At 39.6% G+C, this 21887-nt stretch overlaps 1 protein-coding gene across 15 annotated transcripts in view; it reads right to left on the reverse strand.

The window, feature by feature from the left end:
- Nucleotides 1-16966: 16966 nt before the first annotated feature.
- The window catches only part of PUM2 (pumilio RNA binding family member 2), a 91806-nt gene continuing 86885 nt past the window's right edge, over nt 16967-21887 (reverse strand). For all 15 annotated transcript variants that reach the window (XM_082672206.1, XM_082672204.1, XM_082672213.1 and 12 more), the window contains 2 exons: nt 21632-21824; nt 16967-19966 (listed from right to left, as the gene is read on the reverse strand). In XM_082672206.1, the coding sequence (XP_082528332.1) occupies nt 19835-19966; nt 21632-21824 (325 nt within the window). In that variant the 3' untranslated portion in view covers nt 16967-19834. The remainder of the gene's footprint in view (nt 19967-21631; nt 21825-21887) is intronic.

Here is a 21887-nt window from a genome sequence, read left to right on the forward strand (position 1 = left end):
CGTTTGAAATCTTGCCTCTCTCTAATGCACAAAATAAAGAAGATTGAGGTCAGGGAGCATGTGATGGAGTCTTTTTATATTATAAAAATGACCAGTTCACTGTTTCTTTCAAACTGAGTAAATTTGCCCCAGATCAATGTATATTTCTCTGGGCAGATTAGGAAGAGGAGGGGACTCAAGGAGGACACTTAAACAGAGAAAGGAAGTAGAGGGTCAGGGCTTGCCTTGACCCAGCTGATTCCTGGCCTGCTTGCTCCTCCTCCCAACCCAAATTCTGCAAGAAAATCTTCCTCCCAGAAGCTCTCTCAGAGTCCCACAGTAGCCAGGACATGTGCCTCCTCAGATCCCCTACGACCCCTTGGAATGCCACAGGGACGTAAGCCCATATGCACTGCTGTGGCCAGCCTGTCCGCACTCTCATCAGCCCCTTCCTTGGGATTCCCCCAGACTTTCATAGATCTGACACCTAAAGGGTTAATGTCTGGCTGAGCAGAGGGCCTGCAGCCTCCCATCTGGAGGCACTAAGTCTAGGCCTCCTCCTGATTCGTGTTCCTAATGGGGGTATTAAATATTTTTAATATCATCCCTGTTGAGTCACTAACTGCCTTCAGTGTTGCTTCCTTCTCCCATGAGAGAAAAGAAGTTCCTGGAAGGCAGGGCCAGTGTCCCCGCCCCTCATTTCTGTCACTTTTCCCACGTACACACAGGGCTTCCTTCTGGGAGAAAGGCTTGCTCTTGCCACTGGGGTGGCAGCTGGAGGAGAGAGGGTAGGAAGAGGCTGGCAGCTGTGTGTGGGCGGGGGGAGGGTGAAACTTGGGCACGGGGGCTGCCCCTTTGTTGCATTAGGCACCTACATTGGCACAAGCATTCTCTGGGCAAGATGACATCTATCAAAACTTAAAATGCACTTATCCATTAACTCAGGAATTCTGCTTCAGTGAATTCACTCTTCATAAGTATTTTCACCAGTGCCCAAAGAGGCATGTCTAAATGTTCACTGATAAAGGAATAGTGAAATAAATGTGGGTATTCCCACACCATGGAATACTATACAACACTTTTTTAAATTAAGAAAATGGTATGGAACATTTTTCAAAACCTATTTTTAGGTTAAAAAAGCGATGTAAAGAATGATCTATATGCAGTATAGCCAACATTTTCTTAAAACAAAAACGTGTGTAAACATAGACTGCATATGTATATAGTAAAAAAGGTCTAGGGAAGGAAAATGGGATGGGGAAAGTGAAGGAGAACTTTAAAATTTTCTCAGTATTATTAAGTGTTTATAATTAGAATATATATATATTACTTATCTAATTTTTTAAATTAGAAGTTATTTACTCAATCAGTGAAGATGCTTTCAACCTCAACTAATAGCTTCCACTCAAGTCGCTTGAATAATAGGACATTTATTGCATGTACCTATACCTGTATTACCCACTCAACAGCCAAAAACTCCACAACACTGGAACTTAAGCCCCTCCTACCCTTCGGCTCTGCCTTCTCCTCTGTGGCTCCACCTTCAAGATGGTGACAGAATGGCAGCGTTACAGCCACGCCTAGGACCAAGGCCACCTTCTCCTAGTGTCTTTCTTAGGAGTAAGGAAATAGTTCCTGAAGTTCACTCCCCACCACACACACACTTCTCTTCCCATCTCACTGACCTGAAGTGTGTCCTGTGCCTTCATGAAGGCAGCACTAGCAAGGGGAGCTTGAATACCAGTGTGGGTGTAGCTTAACCTTCTAGGGGCTTTGATTTGGGGGAGCCAATGCCACATCCACTAAATATTTCGAGTTCTTAAAGAGTATTAGATGCTTCCAGACGATGCGTTTTCAGAGTAACTTCTTGCCATTGTGAAGCATTTTAAAATACCGTTAATCGTTTTACTGTGAACCATTTCAAACATATAATAAAAAATAAGGTTCCCTTATATGTGGAATCTAAAAAAATGGTACAAATGAACTTATTTACAAAACAGAAATAGAGTCACAGATGCAGAAAACAAACTTATGGTTACCAAAGGGGGAGAGGGGTGAGGAGGGATAAACTGGGAGGTTGCGATTGACATATACACACTACTATATATGGAATAGATAACTAATAAGGACCTACTGTATAACATAGGGAACTCTACTCAATACTCTGTAATGACCTATATGGGAAAAGTATCTAAAAAAGAGTGGATACGTGTATATGTACAACTGATTCACTTTGCTGTACAGCAGAAACTAACACAACATTGTAAATCAACTATACTGCAATAAAAATTTTAAAAAAAGAAAAATAATAATGTTCCTCAGAAAATTAAAAATAGAATTACCATATGATCTAGAAATTCCACTTCCGGATATATACCCAAAAGAATTAAAAGCAGGGACTAGAACAGATATTTGTACACCCACGTTCATGGCAGCATTATTCCCGATAGCCAAAAGGTGGAAGCAACCCAAGTGCCCACTGACAGATGTATGGATAAATAAAAGGTGGTATATAAGTACAAAGGAGTATTATTCAGCCCTAAAAGGGAAGGAAAATCTGGTACATGCCATAACACTGATGAACCTGGAAGATTTCCTGCTCAGTTAAATAAACCAGTCACAAAAGGACAAATACTGTATGATGCCACTTACGTGAGGTTCCTAGGGTAGCCAGACTCATAGAGACAGAGGAGAGAGTAGTGGTTGCCAGGGGTTGGAGAGAGGGGAGAATGAGGCATTATTGTTGTTGTATTTTGTTTTTTTTTCTTGGCTGTACCGTGCGGCATGTAGGATGTTAGTTCCCTGAACAGGGATCAAACTCATGCCCCCTGCGGTGGAAGCACGGAGTCTTAACCACTGGACCGCCAGGGAAGTTCCCATTTTAACCATTTTAAGTGTACAGTTCAGTGGCATTAAGCACATTCACATTGTTGTGCAACCATCACCATCTATCTACAGTATAGATCTTCTTTCATCTTCCCAAAATGAAACTCCATACCTATTAAACAATAATGCCTTGGACTTCCCTGGCGGTCCAGTGGTTAAGACTCTGAGCTTCCCTGGGACGAAGTTAGAGAGTGGCATGGACATATATACACTACCAAATGTAAAATAGCTAGCTAGTGGGAAGCAGCCGCATAGCACAGGGAGATCACCTCGGTGCTTTGTGACCACCTAGAGGGGTGGGATAGGGAGGGTGGGAGGGAGATGCAAGAGGGAGGGGGTATGGGGATATATGTATATGTATAACTGATTCACTTTGTTATAAAGTGAATATAGTTTCTATAGTTTCTATAGTTTCTAACACACCATTGTAAAGCAATTATACTAACACACCATTGTAAAGCAATTATACTCCATGGACATGCAGGCAGACACACTTATTCAGGACCTCTGCCCAATAGGAGCCAGGCAGTGAGGCCAGGCGAGTTCAGAGGAGGCCCGTGAGATGGTGGGAGCTTCTAATGACAAGTAGGCCTTGTCTCTGCAGAGCAGAAAGGGAAGGGCCCTCCAGGCAGAGGACACAGAGTGAGCAAAGTGAGAGGGGCTGGAAAGTGCCTTGTTTTACTGGAAACCAGATCACTGCGCTTATGCTGGGAAGGTGCAGTGGGCTGGGGTCGTGGAGGGCTGTGAACGCCAACGCTGGGTGGTGGTCCTGCACCCGCAGACGGTGGAGAGCCCTCTGATGAGAAGGCAATTTTCCCACATTTCTCCTGGCCTGAGGAGGAGGGTCTGGGCCACCCTCCAGTCCTCTAGACGAGCCCTCTTTGGGGAGGAGACAGGCCAGGAGTGAGAGCTTCAACTTCCTGCCAAAGGGTCTCTTAATTTACCCATCTTGATCCATTCAATCGTTCAGTTATTCATTCATCAAACCCTTCCTTAGAAAATGGGATTTATTGTTATTTTAAAGTTTGCTGGTCGTAATAAATTCAAACAGTGTCAAAGCAAACAACAAAACTTGAAAAGTTCCTTTAGCCCACTCCTCAAGGTAACCACTGTTAAAAGTTTGTTATGAATCCTTCCAGTTTTTTTCCTATGTATACACAGTTGCATGTGTGTGTTAATATTTAGGTTAACTATATATATTGGGCCTATTTCCAAGTCAACATATATAGATCCATCCCATTTTTTAAAAATACAAGTAACCCAAGTATATATTCAGGCTATCAAAAATTCAAACAAATTCAAATGCTACGAGAAGGGCGGGGTTTATTCAGACCTTTTCCTCTGCATTTACACACATAAATGGTACTTATACAGACATCTGCAACTTGCCTTTTTGACTTAACATGTCTTAGACATGTCGGTATCTATAACCAGACTCAGTCTTGCGGCGATTCCCTGGTTTGGCTCTGTGTTGGTCTTTCACCATCTCCCTTCTGAGGGGTGATGTTGTTAAGACTTTGCTATCAAAAAATGCTGCTGAATATCCTCACATGGGCTTCTTCATGCAGGGAGTCAACCTTCCTAGGATGGCAGTGGATGGGCTGCATGGAAGGAGATTCTGAGAACTCTGCTGAATTGGTCCCCCTGCAGGCTGGGCTTCCGCATCCCTTCCCAGGGCTGTTAAAATGGCATCGAACACCTGTCCTGACCCAGGTCCTGGCACAGCTCTTGGCAGGGATACAGTCTTAGGGTCCTATGATGTGGTGATTCAGGGGCCATGGGGGCCCAGAACTGAACAGGGAAGGCTTCCCAAGAGTAGAGTTTTGCCGGGTAGAGCAGCAAGTGGGAAGGTCTGTTCCAGGTGGACAAGGGCTTGCCTGCCAGGCCTGGAAGGGCCAGGGCCATCCGTGCCCTGGTGAGTATCGCTGTCCCCTTAGTGTTCAGGACCACGGAGGAGGGGAGGGGCAGAGGTGGAGCCAAGCTAAGGAGTGTGAAGGTCACTGAGGAAGGTCACAGAGGGGCAGAGACGCTTCATCCCCCTTTCTCCCCCACCCACGCCTTTCACGCCCAAGCACATGGTCAAGCCCGACCCAGGAGAGTGGGAAGGGAAAGAGGCAGGAAACTCCCGTCTGCTAAGAGCCCACAGTGAAGCAGGCCCTGTGTGAAGAGGGGTTTTCTTTTGTCCCCCCTCCCTCCTTCCTTCTTTCCTGCCCTCCTTCTTTTCTTTTGTCTAATTAATAGACTTTTTAAGAGCAGTTTTAGGTTTACAGAAAAATTGAGGAGAGAGTACAGAGAGTTCCCATATACAAGCCCCCCATAGTTTCCCCATTACTAACACCCTGCATTACTGGGGGGGGGGGTTACATCTGTTACAATTGATGAACCAATATTGATACATTATTATTAACTAAAGTTCACAGTTTACATTAGGATTCATTCTTGGTGGTGTACATTCTATGAGTTCTGATAAATATATACGGTCATGGACCCACCATTATCATATCACACAGGGTAGTTTCACTGCCCTAAAAATCCCCTCTGCCCCACCTATTCATCCCTCCCCACCACACAACCCTAGTAAACCCTGAGCTTCTTACTGTCTCCATAGATTGAGCTTTTCTAGAATGTCATATTGTTGGAATCACACAGCACGTAGCCTTTTTTTTTTCCATAGCAGCATTATTTACAATAGCCAAGACATGGAAGCAACCTAAATGTCCATCGACAGATGAATGGACAAAGAAGATGTGGTACATCTATACAATGGAATATTACTCAAGCCACTGAAAAGCATGAAATAATGCCATTTGCAGCAACATGGATGGACCTAGAGATTATCATACTAAGTGAAGTCATGATAACACTCCTACGTGGAATCTTAAAAAATGATACAAATGAACTTATTTACAAAACAGAAACAGACTCACAGACATAGAAAACAGACTTATGGTTACCAAAGGGGAACAGGGGATAGAGGGATAAATTAGGAATTTGGGATTAACAGACATACATTACTGTATATAAAATGGATAAACAACAAAGGTCTAACGTATAGCACAGGGAACTATATTTAATATCTTGTAATAATCTATAATGGAAAAGAATATGAAAAAGAATAACTGAGTCAGTCTTTGCTGTACACCTGAGACGTTGTAAATCAACTGTACTTCAATTTTTTAAAAATTAAAAATAAAATAAAATAAAATTTTAAAAATTTGTGGTAGAACCACAAGGGATTTCTTTGTGAAATAAGGTGATCAGACACTTTATCTGATCTTCCCACTTATTCTATAATAAATGTCATAAATGAACAAAGGGATGGATGAATGAATGATGTCCATCGTGATGGATTTGGCCAATGCTTAGAGAAATGTGCACATCGAGATTGTTCTTTGGTGGGTAACTCCAAGCCTAGCCCCTTTAGCCACTCACCCACACCCAGATGAAGGCAAATATTCTCTTCCTTGTTGGAAAAGACCAGAACCCACCCCCAAGCCCACCCTAGGACAACTTGTGCACTTACCAGCATCAAATATTCTCATCCTGGCTCCACACATGACCCTGGGTTTCCACATTTTCTACCAAAGGTAGGATTCTCCCCGCACCACCCTGCCCTGCTGCTCTGGCTTGAGAATCTTTGCAGAAGAGAACCAGAATTGCCCACAAACGGCTTTGTCTTTTCTTCCCAAATCCCAGAATTGTTAGAGATTTGCCCTGGGCTACACTTGTTCGTGAAAGATTAACAAATAAGAGAAATCTCCAAAATTAACACCAAGTCACCCCATTCCGCTTTTCTCATTAGACAGCACACTTTTTTTTTTAGAAAATAAAGTGAACATAAAGATGAGGGTGGAAAAATTCCTCCTCTGTTCTGTCCCAACCCAACTGGGTCTCATCTGAAAACTCACGCGTCTCCTGGAGATACCCTTGGCCTCCTTTGTAAGTGAATTGATGCTCATACACCTGCAGAGACCTGTGTCTTTGCATTTGCTAAGAGTCTCCTATAGGCCTGGCTCTGTTCTTGCAGTTTTACTGCCTTAATTTGTTTAACCCACAATCATCTTGCAAAAAAGGGACAGTTACCGTCTGTGTTTTACCAATGAGGGCACTGAGCTCACAGCACTTTGGGACTAACTTGCGCACAGTGCTGGGAGGGGCGAGGCCAGGGCTCATGACAGGTAACCGGGCCGAATGTCGCAAACAAGGGAATGCACGAGTGCACGCGTGAAGGCCTGGATGCATACACGGCAGCCGCCGGCCGAGTGCCCGCGCACACCAGGTGCTGAGAATCCACGAAAGGCGCCAGGGGCCTTGCATCCCACCTCAAGTCCTGGATGTCACAGCTGCTGCTTCTCCTGGAGCTGCTGGGATGTTGTGAGGTCTGCTGAACTCTGCCTCCACAAAAACCCAACGCTCACAGGGACATCCTGATGCCATCCAGGCGTCTGAACGCCCTGATCCCCTGGAGCAGCCAGTGCCCGTCGAGCGCATCCACTCTCCAACGTTCCGGAAAGGGAAGCCAAGTTCGGTTGTGAATGATGTGGGCTTTGTCGTGTGGACCTTCGTGGTTTTCTAGCTTACTTTCCACTCAATGAAGGAGCCGGAGCACCGGTGCGTTGCCCCTTGCTCACGGCCGTCTCCGCAGAACCATGGTAGATGTTTAGTGCAAAGCTTTTTTCCCCCTTTCTGCTTCGTCCGGTGTCACTGGCTCACACAGTGCCGCACGCAGAGGACGCAGCCTTTTCATATTGGCTTCTTTCACCAAGTAACATGCATTTCAGGTTCCTCCCTGTCTTTTCATAACTTGATGGCTCATTTCTCTTTATCTCAATAATATTCCATTGTCTGGATGCATTCATTTGTGTATCCATTCACCTACTGAAGGATATCTTTGTTGCTTCCAAGTTTTGGCAATTATGAGGTCAAGCTGCTATCAACATCTGTGTGCAGTTTTTTGCATGGACATAAATTTTCAGCTCATTTGGGTAAATACTTAGGAGCACCATTGCTGGGTCATGTGGTAAGACTTTATTTTCATAATAACAAATACAGTCACATAATAAAAAAATCATAAAAAAAATCGAACAATACTATATATAACATGAAGGTTGCACCTTGGCCCCAGCCCTAATCCTGTGCTTACCTTATTTTACAAATGAGGAAAGCGTGTCCCTGGGATGTAAGTGACTTGTTCTGGAGTCCACACCAGTAAGCTGTGGAACAAACATTGCCCTGCAGACCGTTGGAAGAGAGTCAAGGGTGCTGGCCTGACTGCAGGTGTGAGGGTGATGGAGGTGGGGGGCTTTGCTTACCCCCTTCCCCTCCCCTTCAGAACCCAGTCATCACAAAGTGAGAAAACCAGGCTATGGGAAGAGGCCTCCGTGTGTGGCTGACAGCTGGCAGCTGGCGTCAACTGCCAGACATGTGAGAGAATTCACTGTCTTATGATTCTAGCCCCCAGCCTTCAGCCTGCCCCCAGCTGACCAAATGCAGCAGACGTGCTGCGCTGCTGATTCTGGTCCACACGGCTAATCTATGAGTGTTTGTTTGTTTTTTTTTTTTTGGCTGCACCACTCAGCTTGTGGGAACTTAGTTCCCTGACCAGGGATTGAACTGGGCCTTGGCTGTGAAAGCGTGGAGTCCTAACCACTGGACCACCAGGGAATTCCCCAACTAATCTATGAATTAAAAAAAAGAAGAAGAAGAAGAAGGAGGATTGCTGTTGTTTTAAGCTGCTGGATTTGGGGGTGGTTTATTTCATAGCAAAAATAGAGCAAAATGTATTAGAATATGACAGAATATTGCAGGCTCATCTTGGACACTTCCTACCCTAGACCTGTAATTAGCCAATGAGAAATGGCACTTGAAGAACATAGTCTGAACTCTTTGGGTGAATTGAATTTATAGATTAATTTGAGGGAAAATAACAATTTGCAACATCAAATCTTCTTATACAGGAATATGCTGTCGCTATTTTCATCCATTCTTCTTTACCATCTTTCAATGAAAATTATTTTCTTCACATTGAAAATTTCTTATTTGCTTTTTTCATGGTTACTTCAGAGCTTTAGGTACTATCATGAATTTTTTAAAAATTTAGCTCTTTTTGGTGGATAGAAAAGCTATAGCTATTACTAGTTGTTGTATATTAATCTTGTATCTGGCCAACTGCTTGAACTCTTAATAGTTCTAAAACTTTTTCAGTTGATTCTCTTGGATTTTTTAGGTAAACCATTCTATCATTTTTTTCCTTTCTAAAACTTATACCTCTTACGCTTTTCTTTCTTTCTTTCTTTCTTTTTTATTTTAAATATTTATTTATTTGGCTGTGCCGGGTCTTAGTTGCGGCATGTGGAGTCTAGTTCCCTGACCAGGGATCAAACCCAGGCCCCCTGCATTGGGAGCACAGAGTCTTAACCACTGGACGACCAGGGAAGTCCCTCTAATGCTTTTCTTAAAGCATTGTCTAGGGCCCCCTGCTTTATGTTGAATAACGGTGGAGATTGTGGACATCCTTATTCGCTTCTGTCTTTAATGGGATTACTTCTAATGTTTCAACATTAAGCTTGCTGTTTGCTTTATTTATTTATAATACAAACACCAAGCCATTTTATTTTATTTTTTAAATTAATTAATTAATTAATTTTTGGCTGCATTGGGTCTTCACTGCTGCATGTGGGCTTTCTCTAGTTGCAGCGAGCAGGGGCTACTCTTCATTGCAGTGCACAGGCTTCTCATTGCGGTGGCGTCTCTTGTTGTGGAGCACGGGCGCTAGGCACACGGGCTTCAGTAGTTGTGGCACACGGGCTCAGTAGTTGTGGCGCACAGGCTTAGTTGCTCCAGGCATTTGGGATCTTCCTGGACCAGGGCTCGAACCTGTGTCCCCTGCATTGGCAGACGGATTCTTAACCACTGTGTCACCAGGGAAGCCCCGCTATTTGCTTTAAATTTTTGATAGATACTACTTTTTAGGTTAAGGAAGTTTCTCAACATTGTTAGCTTGTTATGAGTTTTTATCAGCAATGGGTATTGAGCTAGACACCTGAAACTAACACAACATTGTAAATCAACTATACTTCAATAAAAACTTAAAAAAAAGAAATGGGTATTGAAATTTATCAGTTGCTTTTCTTACTGTTTGATATGATTTGTTTTCCCTTACGCATTAATGTACTAAATTACATTAATACAATTTCTAATGTTCAACTATCCTGAATTCCTGTGATAAAATTCTGCGTGGTCATGAAATATGACTGCTGGATGTGACTGGTTTACGTATTACCTAAGAGTTTTGTATCTATACACGTAAATGAAAATAGCCCACGGTTATTGTTTGTGTGCGTACTATCATTCTGTGTTGTTTTCCAGGTTATCACAGCTTTGTAGAATAAGCTGGGAAACTTTCATTATTCTCCATGGTCTGTAAAGTTTATATAAACTAGAAATTACATGCTCCTTGAAGATTTACAGTAGGCTCACCGCCCAGACAGTCTGGGCTTGTGCCTTTATTTTAAGGGTGTATCTTTGTTACCTCTTTTTTTCTTTCTTTCCTTCCTTCTCAAACATTTTTAAGTGTACAGCTCAGTAGTGTTAAGTATACTCACATTGTTGTGCAACAGATCTCTAGAACTTTTTCATCTTGCAAAACTAAAATTCTATATTCATTTAACAGCGACTCTCCATTTCCCCCTCACCCCCCCAGTTCCTGGCAACCACTATTCTGTTTCTATGAATTTAACTATTTAAAATTCCTCATTTAAGTGGAATCATACAGCATGTCTTTTTGTGACTAGCTATTTCACTTAGCATAATGTCCTCAAGGTTTATTCATGTTGTAGCTTGTGTCAAAATTTCCTTCTTTATTAAGGCTGAATAATATTGCATTGTATGTATATACCACATTTTTTTATCCATTCATCCATCAATGGACACTTGGATTGTTTCTGCCTTTTGGCTATTGTGAATAATGCTGCTATAAACATGGGTGTGCAAATATCTCTTTGAGATCCTACTTTCTTTTGGATATATACCCAGAAGTGGGATTGCTGGATCATATGGTAATTCTATTTTTAATTTTTTGAGGAACCGCCATACTATTTTCCATAGCAGCTGCACCATTTTACAGTCCCACCAGCAGTGCACAGGGCTCCAGTTTTTGTACATCCTCACTAACACTTGCTATTTTCTGTTTGATAATAGTCATTCTAATGGGCAAGGGGTAATATCTCATTGTGGTTTTGATTTGCAGTTACCTAATGGTTAGTGATGTTGAGTATTTTTTCATATGCTTGTTGGCCATGTGTATATCATCTTTGGAGAAATGTTTCTTCATGTCCTTTACCCATTTTTTAATAGGGTTGTGTTTTTTCTTCTTGAGTTGTAGTTCTTTATATATATATATATTTTTTAAGATTTTTTTTGATGTGCACCATTTTTAAAGTCTTTATTGAATTTGTTACAACATTGTTTGTTTTATGCTTTGATTTTTTTTGGCCAAGAGGCAGGTGGGATCTTAGCTCCCCGACCAGGGATGGAACCCGCAGCCCCTGCATTGGAAGGCAAAGTCTTAACCACTGGACCGCCAGGGAAGTCTCATGTATCTTGGATATTAATCCCTTATCAGATACAAGGCTTGCAAATATTTTCTCCCATCCTGTAGGTTGCTTTTTCACTCTGCTGATTGTTCCCTTTGATGCAGGCATTTTAAAGTTTGATACAGTCCCATTTAACTACTTTTGCTTTTGTTGCATGTACTTATGGCATTACATGCCAGGAATCATTGCCAAATCCAATGTCATGAAGCTTTTCCCATGTTTTCTTCTAGAAGTTTTATAGTTTTAGGTCTTGCATTTAGGTCTTTAATCCATGTTGAGTTAATTTTTGTACATGCTGTAAGGTAAGGTCCAACTTCATTATTTAGCATGAGGATATCATGTTTTCCCAGAACCATTTGTTGAAAAGACTGTTCTTTCCTCTATTGAACGTTCTTGGCACTCGTGTTGAAGATAATTTGACCATATACGTGAGGGTTTATTTCTGCACTCTCTCTTCTATTCTGTTGGTTTATATGTTTGTCTTTATGCTAGTCCCACACTGTTTCTGTTTGTTTTGTCTTGTTTTGATTTTTTAAGATATAATTGACATATTAGTTTCAGGTGTACAACATAATGATATGGTATTTGTATGTATTGCAAAATGATCGCCACAATAATTCTAGTTAACATCCAAACACTGTTTTTTGATTGCTGTAGCTTTATAAAAAGTTTTGAAATCAGGACATGAGACCTTCCTTCAACTTTGTTCGACTACCTTAATTTCTTTTATGATTATTGGTCTGTTCAAGTTTTCTACTCTTCTTGAATCAATTCTTTTTTTTATTGAAGTATAGTTGATTTACAATATTGTGTTAGTTAGCAAAGTGATTCAGATATATATATATGTATATATATACACACACATATACACATATACATACATATATATTTCAGATTCTTTCCCATTATAGGTTATTACAAGATACTGTTTCCTGTGCTATACAGTAAATCCTTATTGCTTATCTATTTTATGCATAGTACTTTGTATCTGTTAATCCCATATTCCTAATTTATCCCTCCCCTGCTCCCTTTCCCCTTTGGTAACCATAAGTTTGTTTCCTATGTCTGTTTTGTATCTCAATTCATTTGCATTATTTTTTAGATTCTACATATAAGTGGTATCATATAATATTTGTCTTTCTCTTGAATCAATTCTTGAACTTTATATTGCCCTAGAGAATTATCCATTTCATTTGATATTTAATTTACAGGTAGACTTTTAATATAAATGGTCTCCTATAATTAAAAAAATAATTTTATATCTGATTACTTTTTGCATCTTCCATCTTTTTCAATATCTCAAATTTGCCAAAAGCATGTCTAATTCATTCTTGTTTTTAATTGACTCTGTTCTTTTATGTGGGGTTTATTATTAATTCCTTCCACTTATTTTTTTGGTAATTATTTTATTTTACTAAATTATTAAATTATCTTCAGATTTTTTTGCTAAGCATTTTCTCTGAATAGGCTTTGGCTGAGTCCCCCAGGTTTTGCATAGCACTCTCACTGTAATTAATTTTGAAGTTAGCCCAAATAGTTTATTCCAGATTAGGTTAGGTCTTTTACCTAGGAGTTATTAAAAATGAACAGTATTTCAAAGATTCCTAAGATATATTTCTAGTAATAGATATATTTCTAAGATATACTTTCAGCCTCCTTTTAAAATTCTATTCAGTGAATCCTACTGCATGCCATTCAATGAATGTGCCCTGTATGATTTCAGAACTGAGCTTCAAAGAAGTAGGGGCAGGGAGGGCTCCCAAACATCCCTCCTCTCCTCTGGGTGACCCACATGCTTTCCTCCCAACCTTTGGTGTAAGATGGTTCCACCAGATGTTGAGACCCCTTGACTTTTCAAGGCTCCTTCTCATGAAAGGCCTGGGTGAGACTGAGGCGAGAGATGGGAGTTGGCAGTTGTAATGGGAATTCTTTAGCTCTGTAACTCACAGAGCTAACTTCACCCTCCCTCCAGTTTCTCCCTACTTCTGATGCTTTGCCCATCATGTAGGTGGATCCTTTCCAGCACTGCACTTGTCACTCCCTGCTCAAGAATTTATGACGATTTCCTATTGTTAACCACAGCATTGCTTCAAGGACCTCATTCTTTGAGGTGCTCATCAAATACAACTGTAAGAAAACATGGTAGCTGATGCCACAGCCTCAACCCCAACCTCCCAGGCCCTCCTACTCATCCTAGTGTAAGTCTATTCACCTCTCCTTCCCCTTACCAGCCCAAGGCACTGCATCCAGTGCTGTGCTTTTCACCAGTATTTATCTTTGAAATCTTGATTTCCGTCTAGATTTAAAGCTACTGAGATAGAAACTAATTTTTTCTCAGGCTTACTCTCTTTCCAAACAATAAATGGGACATGTTTTCTCAGCATGGTCTTACTTGATCATGGAATAGATCCATGGTGGTGTATTCTTCTCCACTGTTTACCATTCTTTCCATAAGCCCTGTCTGGCCGTGACCTAGGTTCTGGATACACAATAAAGACCTGGTCCTGAACTTGAAGGGAATCTCCTACTCAACTGCACGGGCACCAGCACTGCTCCTAAAATGTCTGCTGAGGTGGGAAAAATCACAATCTTCTCAAGCAGCCCTTGTCTTGCCTAGGAAGTCAGACGGCCATGTCCATGAGGAGTTATCGGGCAGACTCAGGCTGAATTCTGTGAGTGGTATCAGGAGTTGGGTGAGACCCTCTGGGTTTCTGATTTCTAAATACCTACTCTGAGGAGACTTCAGCTTGTCTTAACATTGTTGTGCAGGCAGATGCCAGAGGGATTGATTTAGAAGGCCAACAGGCATTATCTGTCTCAATTAAATGCTTCCCTTGCTATAATAAGCCAAGTTGGCAGAAATTACTGAGGAGTGTTACTGTGGCTTCAAGTCACATCAGTCGGATGGACCCATACAGAACGCTTTTCCTCACTTGGCTATCACTAGAGCTCACCTCTCAAAGCAAGCAGATACCCATAAAATATCCAAGGCGACTCTTTAATCTTACACTCAGCAAAACATCAATATAGGGCTTCCCTGGTGGCGCAGTGGTTGAGAATCTGCCTGCCAATGCAGGGGACACGGGTTTGAGCCCTGGTCCAGGAAGATCCCACATGCCGCAGAGCAACTAAGCCCGTGCACCACAACTACTGAGCCTGCGCTCTAGAGCCCGTGAGCCACAACTACTGAGCCTGCGCTCTAGAGCCTTCAAGCCACAGCTACTGAAGCCCGCGCACCTAGAGCCCGTGCTGCGCAACAAGAAAAGCCACCGCAGTGAGAGGCCTGCGCATGGCAATGAAGAGTAGCCCCCGCTCGCTGCAACTAGAGAAAGCCCGCATGCAGCAACGAAGACACAACACAGCCAAAAATTAATAAGTAAAATAAATAAAATAAAAAAAGAAATCAATATATTGGCAGACCACTCTTTTTACTGAAGCATAATCCCAGAACCAAGGGCTCCCAAACTACTCAGTGAAAATGATGCAAGGGATGGCTGTGAGGAATGGCAGAGACCAAAAACCTCAGTGGCTTCTGAGCCTGTAATATGCTTTCCTAGGTGTGTGTGTTTGTGAGAGATTTTCCCACCACATTGCCTTTGATTTCCTCGCGTTGCCTCCATCCTGGCAGCCATACACATCAGGGCAAAGCTACTGTTACCTATATTAGTACCAAGAAAAAAAGACTAACTGTACAAAGAAAAAGAATTAAAATGCTGTAAAGTTCCTTACTCATATCTTCAGTAGTTTTCCTACTTAGTGATTTACCTGCAGCTTGAATCGAGAGCTCATTTGCAGAAACATGAGCTCCAAGCCAAATGTTTTGAGGCTGTATGTAGGCAAATTAAAAACAAAAAACCCCTTTTCAAAAGTTAACTGTAACAGGAGGCACTGAGTACTCACTGCCCCTGCATGTCACACATATTTTCATTTAATCCTCACAATTTCTTCCCTTGCCTACACATGAGGAAATTAAAGCTTAAAAGATGAAAGTGCTTGCCTAACAATGTAAAACTAAAGGAACCTGGGCAGTCTAGTTCCAGAATCCAAACTGAACCATTACATGCTAATGCCCAGGAAAATTTGACTCTTAAGGTAGCCAATTTCTTTCTTAAACTATCAAATAGAGTACAGAGTTATTTCATTTAAGTTCCTGGTAAATATTTAGAAAAGAAAGTTGTATGACTGGAACATAAACAAGAAATTATCTACAGGATGTGGAGGTAATAAAGTTCAACAAATATTCAACTTAATTTTGAGCTTCCCACAGGATCCATCCTGTAGTTGTAAGGTTCTTAGCATCAAAAGTACTCTCAGATCTGAGGTTCTGTGGGAAGTCAGGATATTATTCCTACTGTGCAGATAGATAACTTAAAGGCCTAAAGGGTTACCACACAGACCACACGCCTCAGGGCCCAACCTAGGCCTGACCCACTCCTTTTCCCTCAGCAGTGCCTTCCAGAGGCCCACTGCAGCCTCTTCCAAGTGGGCACTATTCCTTCTCACCTCTGTCTAGAGATGAATTTACTAAATGTCTGTAGCATCCAAATTCCATCACATATGTTAATCCAGTCCTTTCAAGTTAGATGGGTAAGGCAGACACTGAAATGCTGCTCCTCAGGGCTTCCTCTGCCTTCCTCCCCTACTTGCCCACCCTCTTCTGAGAAACCACTGTCATTAGGGCAAATATTATAGAACACTACCCAGGTCACTTGAGGAAACTACTTTTTTGAAGTTGATAAGCTAGGGTGGGAGGACATGACATTTATTTCCTTTTTAGGATCCTTAATTTCATCACTGCAAGTGGCACAAGTAAACAACTCCAGAGGGACTTTCAGTTTGTAATAGAAGGAAACCAGGATAAAATTAAAATGGAGGATAAACAATGTGTATGATGAAAACTCCTTTTCCCATTTAGTTTTATAAGATCACCATTTTGGATTCCACTGAATTATCTGTATAGATTTAAAAAAATTAGCTATAGAAGGGACAGGAAAATGGAAACAGTATTAGCAGCGGTTGAGAATTAGGTTCTAGGTATCTTTTTATATATATTCTCAATTCTTAAAACCATGGATTTAAAAATAGTTCCATCTCATAGTAAAGATGAAGGCTCTGAGGCTAACACACCCAAGTTCACAAGGTTTGTAAACAGTGAGGTTAACTTTAAATCCGTGCCTGAACCCAAACTGTACTTGGTCTCCTGAAGTGCATGTGGAAAGGAAACAAACACGTGTGGGTAAAGATATGTGATTTAATTTGATCCTCAAAAACCATCATTTTATCAGTATCATTTTATCAGTAAGGAAACAGGCTTAAAGTTTCATCATATGAGGTGTGTAATCACGCTATGTAATTAGATTATGAATATTAAAAGACAGAATTAATACCATCAGTGTAATCATCAGTGGCCCTAGACTAGCATCCATGTGATAAAGATATTTTTGTTTTCCTTCAATCAGAGTAAATCTGAATGGTCAATGGAACTGTAATTGAGGTACAGAGGGGTATTTTATCTAGAGAAAAACACAAGACCAGATTTATTTCATACAATGTTATTCACACATTTTTCATTTTCTAATTTATACATAATATACAAAGAAGTGAAGATAACATTATTTCATATGAACCAATAAGAGCCAGGACTTAAGACAAACTGGTCCAGAAACAATCCATATCAAGACACGCAAGAGCAAAGCCTAAGTGGTTCTGCCTAATTAAGTTTATTCTGAAATGTCATTTTCAGATTATACCAAAACTCCATGCCAATTTATTAAAAGGTGGAATTAGAGAGGTGGGCACCAAAAATATCAGACTGCAGAATTTCTAGAAAATACAATAAACCCTAAAATACTGGGAAGATTGGTTGTCAACACTGGGATACATGGGAACATCAGGAACCCAAGACAACTGTTCAGTTTCCCAATGTGCCATTCTCTAGGACTTTCTAAATTTGCAGAAATAATTTGCCTGTGTGAACAGAAGATAAGGATAAAGGAAAACCGGGAATTCAACTGTGCAAATCCAGGAAAGTCACCACCAATCTGCAACAAGGACAACTTTGATCCTGAAACCATGAGCTGATACTGGGAACAAAAGTTCAACACAGGTCCAAGACATTCTGAGGCTGGCAAAACAAAGTGGGGAAGAGTGGCAGAGAGCAGTTCTGTATGGAGGGAAAAAAGCTCTGTTACTGTGCCTGGGACATGCTGATGAACTAGTGTGACTATGAGAAGGGACCGTGATACTGACAAGTGGTTAAATTTTATGGCCTCAACACGAAATGTTGGGTTATTAGAAAACTAGAATAACTCAACATCAAACATGAAAAAGTATGCCTGGCACCCCAAACTTCATGCCGTTATTCTTAGGTTCATGATATGAACAGCTATGTGAAAAAACCTTTATATTCAATATTGTGCTCAGAAGATTGCTTTTCTTCTGCAGACTTCTAATAAAAAAATCCCTTACATGTTCAATTGAAAGAGACAGCATGGTTCATTAGTTTTTAGCTTTAAACATAAGTGGGTCAACATAAAAGTTTTATACAAAATACTGACTTCAACAAAATACAAAGCACTTTCTTTATCTTTCAGAAACTGAATATACAAAGCAAGTTTTTTTTTCCAAAATATTTTCATAGGCAAAGGATTAAAAACGATTTTAATTATACACATATGGTCACAATTTTGCCTTAAAAAGATTGTTGGGAAATGTACATAAGGCCGCTTGTAAATGTACATCATGTTACTGTTATGTCTTATGTCCAGAGAAAAAATGTTATCATACAGATTTGCTATTACTTGGGAGTAGGCTATTCAAAAATACAGTACTCTTCTGTACAAAGAAAAAAGTCACATCACATTTAATAAGATGGAAAAAGCATTGGCCTCCATGGTAACCAAATATCTCAGTCCAATACTTTCTATTATGCACAATACCCTGACTTCTTGAAAGTGATCCAAATCCTAGCATGTCCATATTAACAGAGTCAACAACTATGTTATAAAACAAAATGTTTTTCACAATAATAAAAAGAAAGCTGGTTCATACTTCTGAAACCATATAAAGATAAAAAATTTTTAAAAAATCATTCTTGATTTGGAGAAATAAATTTACATTATACAACACTATATGCCAGGTCAGAGGGCAGGGACATAAATGTACACTAAAATGCAAATGTTTCCCAAAGAGATAAAACAAATTCCATTTACAGCATTAAGGTTTACAAATGTACACCTGTACAACCAAAGAAAACATCATTACTAAATTAGCAAGGCTTTTTATAATAAACATTGAAACAAGATCTGCTTTCAAAGTGTAAACTTACAACTATTACTACACACACACAATGCATATATTTATAGGAAGCAAAAAAAGCTATCTGAATATGTAATCATGCTTAAATGTTGAGCTATCAAATTCACTTTTCAGTGGCCCCTTTTCACCTCTATCTTGTTCCTACTTTCTGAATCTACTATGAAAAAGCAAAATAAATCTCAACACTTTTTCAACATGTCCTTGTAATTCTATAAGCAAAACAATATACAAATCTCCACTCTTTCTCATCGCAAACCAAACTGAAAAGTTAAAATGGAACTTAACTTTTCGTTTAGCGTACTTAACTGGATGGAAGTGTCACCATGATTTTGTTTTTTCTACCTCTTACAACAATTACATATGTAAGTATATACAATACTTCTGTACATTGCCAGAGACATTTTGGGGCAGTATTTGTATTAAAACCACATCTACTGTAAATAATGTAAGTTCATTTCAAATCATTTAATTCTTGTCTTACTTGCCGAGTTTTTATTTGCATGATAGTTTGTGAATTACCAAAATACAACTTAACTTTCTTTTAAAAATATTAATAATATTTATGCAGTTGACTGTTAATCTGTTATAAAAGGCTTCACACAAAGGACAAAAAAAAAAACCCATAAGGACTATATTTCTATATACATTTCTATAAACCTGTTGTGCTATGGGGTCCGTAGACCTACCAGACTGCAAGCCAGTTTATTAAAAGAATACTGTACTTTTTCCTTTAAAAACTATTTTTGTGACTTTACAAGGTAAAAATTTACAAAATATGTGACAGCATTTTTTGATACAGTTACATCATATACAGGCATTCTGTGCTTTGCCAGCAATCCAATCTGATAGGTCTCCACTCAGGGCTGAATATAATTTATAATTCACCACCCCCCACCCCCAAATATACACAAGAACCTTAAAAATTTACAAATGGATGAATAAAGTCAATAAATAGTTTCACTTTAAAAAAAATTTGAAGATTCATAGTTGAGTTGTGTTTTGATAATTCACAAAAGAAACGTTCCTCTCACATGGTTACATCATCTTCTCTTTTTCCTTTACAGCATTCCATTTGGTGGTCCTCCAATAGGCCCTAGATCTGGGCTATTTTTCAAATAATATTTTTCCAACTTGGCCAGTATATGCTTCCCATATGTGTATTTGCGCAAAGTAGTAATGTGAGGTCGAATCTGAAAAATAAATGATCTGCTTAGGAAATCTAAGTTATTTTAGTTTCTGATTCCTTAAAAAAGTGCCCCCAAATTTGGGTGATTTGGAAGAATAATTGAAATTTTAAAATTCAAATCCAAAGAAAGTTGTTTGCAAAAGCAGTTCTGTTCCACTCAATCTCTCCCAACTTCTACTCTCAAAATTGTTCAGTGAATAAACAAACCACTATTCCTATAAACTACTACACATGCAAACAGGAGAGGGGCTCCAAACATAGCAGAGAAGTATCACTAATGAGCTATTATATTCTAAGGTTTACGAGGGCAAAATTCTATAACTCTAAGCAACTGGACAAAAATTCAATACAAAATGGAGCAAAAGACATGAACAAGCAATCAGACGTGTGATAGCTAATACATTTAACACGTTCAGTATCTCCTTAATTGTTTTAAAAATGCAAATGAGAAGAATCATATCATTATCTTTCCATCCAGACTGGCAAAGATTTTATAAATAATAACTGGTATTGATGAGATAACAGTAAAACAGGCACTCTTCTCAAATACTAGATAGATCTGCAAACTTGTACAAGATTTCTGGAGAGCTACTTGGCAGACATCTACTAAAATGTAACATGTTCACATACTCTGTGCCAGCAATTCCACATCTAGGGATTTACCTTACAAAAACACTTAATTATGCAAAGTTGTTTATATAAACACTGCTAAGAAGTTATTAAATAATCAAAATGCCCTAAATATGATATTGATTAAATAATGTAGTTGTTAAAAATAAGACTGAAAAAAATGTTAGTTATATATTCTTAAGCAGAAATACTAAATTTTTAAAAACAGAAAATCAAGAGGGCAAAAATACTACCAGTGTTCTTTTTAACAGTAAGTTTTCCTGTGGAAATTAATGATTTCTTAAAGAATCATTTGATTCTAGCAGGACAGAGAGAGAAAACAGCTTAACTGATTAAAAAAAAAATCAAACCGATATAAATTTTCTCTTTAAGAAAATTTACTAGGTTAGTGAGAAAATCTAATCAGATTTTAAAATCAATGTTCAGCCAATGTATTATGGCAAATCAAATATACCTAAATAAGACGGTGAAGGGAAAAACAATGCTAACTAACGGTAGGTAAATAGATGAGAAATGAATGTGATTTTACTGAGTTGATTACCTTAAGAATTTAATAAAGGGGTATTCCATACCTACATCTGCCAACGGTTTCCCACTGATTTTAAATGTTTTTCTGGACTTGAGGATATGGGGAGGGGGAAGGGTGAGCTGTGACAAAGCGAGAGAGAGGCATGGACATATATACACTACCAAACGTAAAATAGATAGCTAGTGAGAAGCAGCCGCATAGCACAGGGAGATCAGCTCGGTGCTTTGTGACCACCTAGAGGGGTGGGATAGGGAGGGTGGGAGGGAGGGAGACGCAAGAGGGAAGAGATATGGGATCATATGTATATGTATAACTGATTCAGTTTGTTATAAAGCAGAAACTAACACACCATTGTAAAGCAATTATACCCCAATAAAGATGTAAAAAAAAAAAAATTTTTTTTCTGCAGTTGTAACAATTCTGAGGAAATTAAAGCCTAGGGAAGTTAAAGGAGTAGCCTGAAGTCACACAAATTGAATCATCTATTTTAAGTGCTACAAACTGTATTACCTTGTGCATGATTATCTTTCTCTGAGCAGGTTCAGCCATATCAATCATCTTCTGAACTACATAGTTGGCATACTGGTCCTTCATCATGGTGTATAAGGCACTGTGAGGACCATCATTCTGGCAGCAAACTTCATCAATCAGTAATGCTCTCTCAGCACGGGAGGCATGAGTAACACACTTTTCTACTACATTGCTAAAAATTTAAAGGACATACACAAAAAGTTATTTTGTTATATTTAATAGAAAAATTTCCTTG

The sequence above is a fragment of the Grampus griseus genome, assembly GCF_964374135.1.
Source record: "Grampus griseus genome assembly, chromosome: 15".
Taxonomy (NCBI): Eukaryota; Metazoa; Chordata; class Mammalia; order Artiodactyla; family Delphinidae; genus Grampus; species Grampus griseus.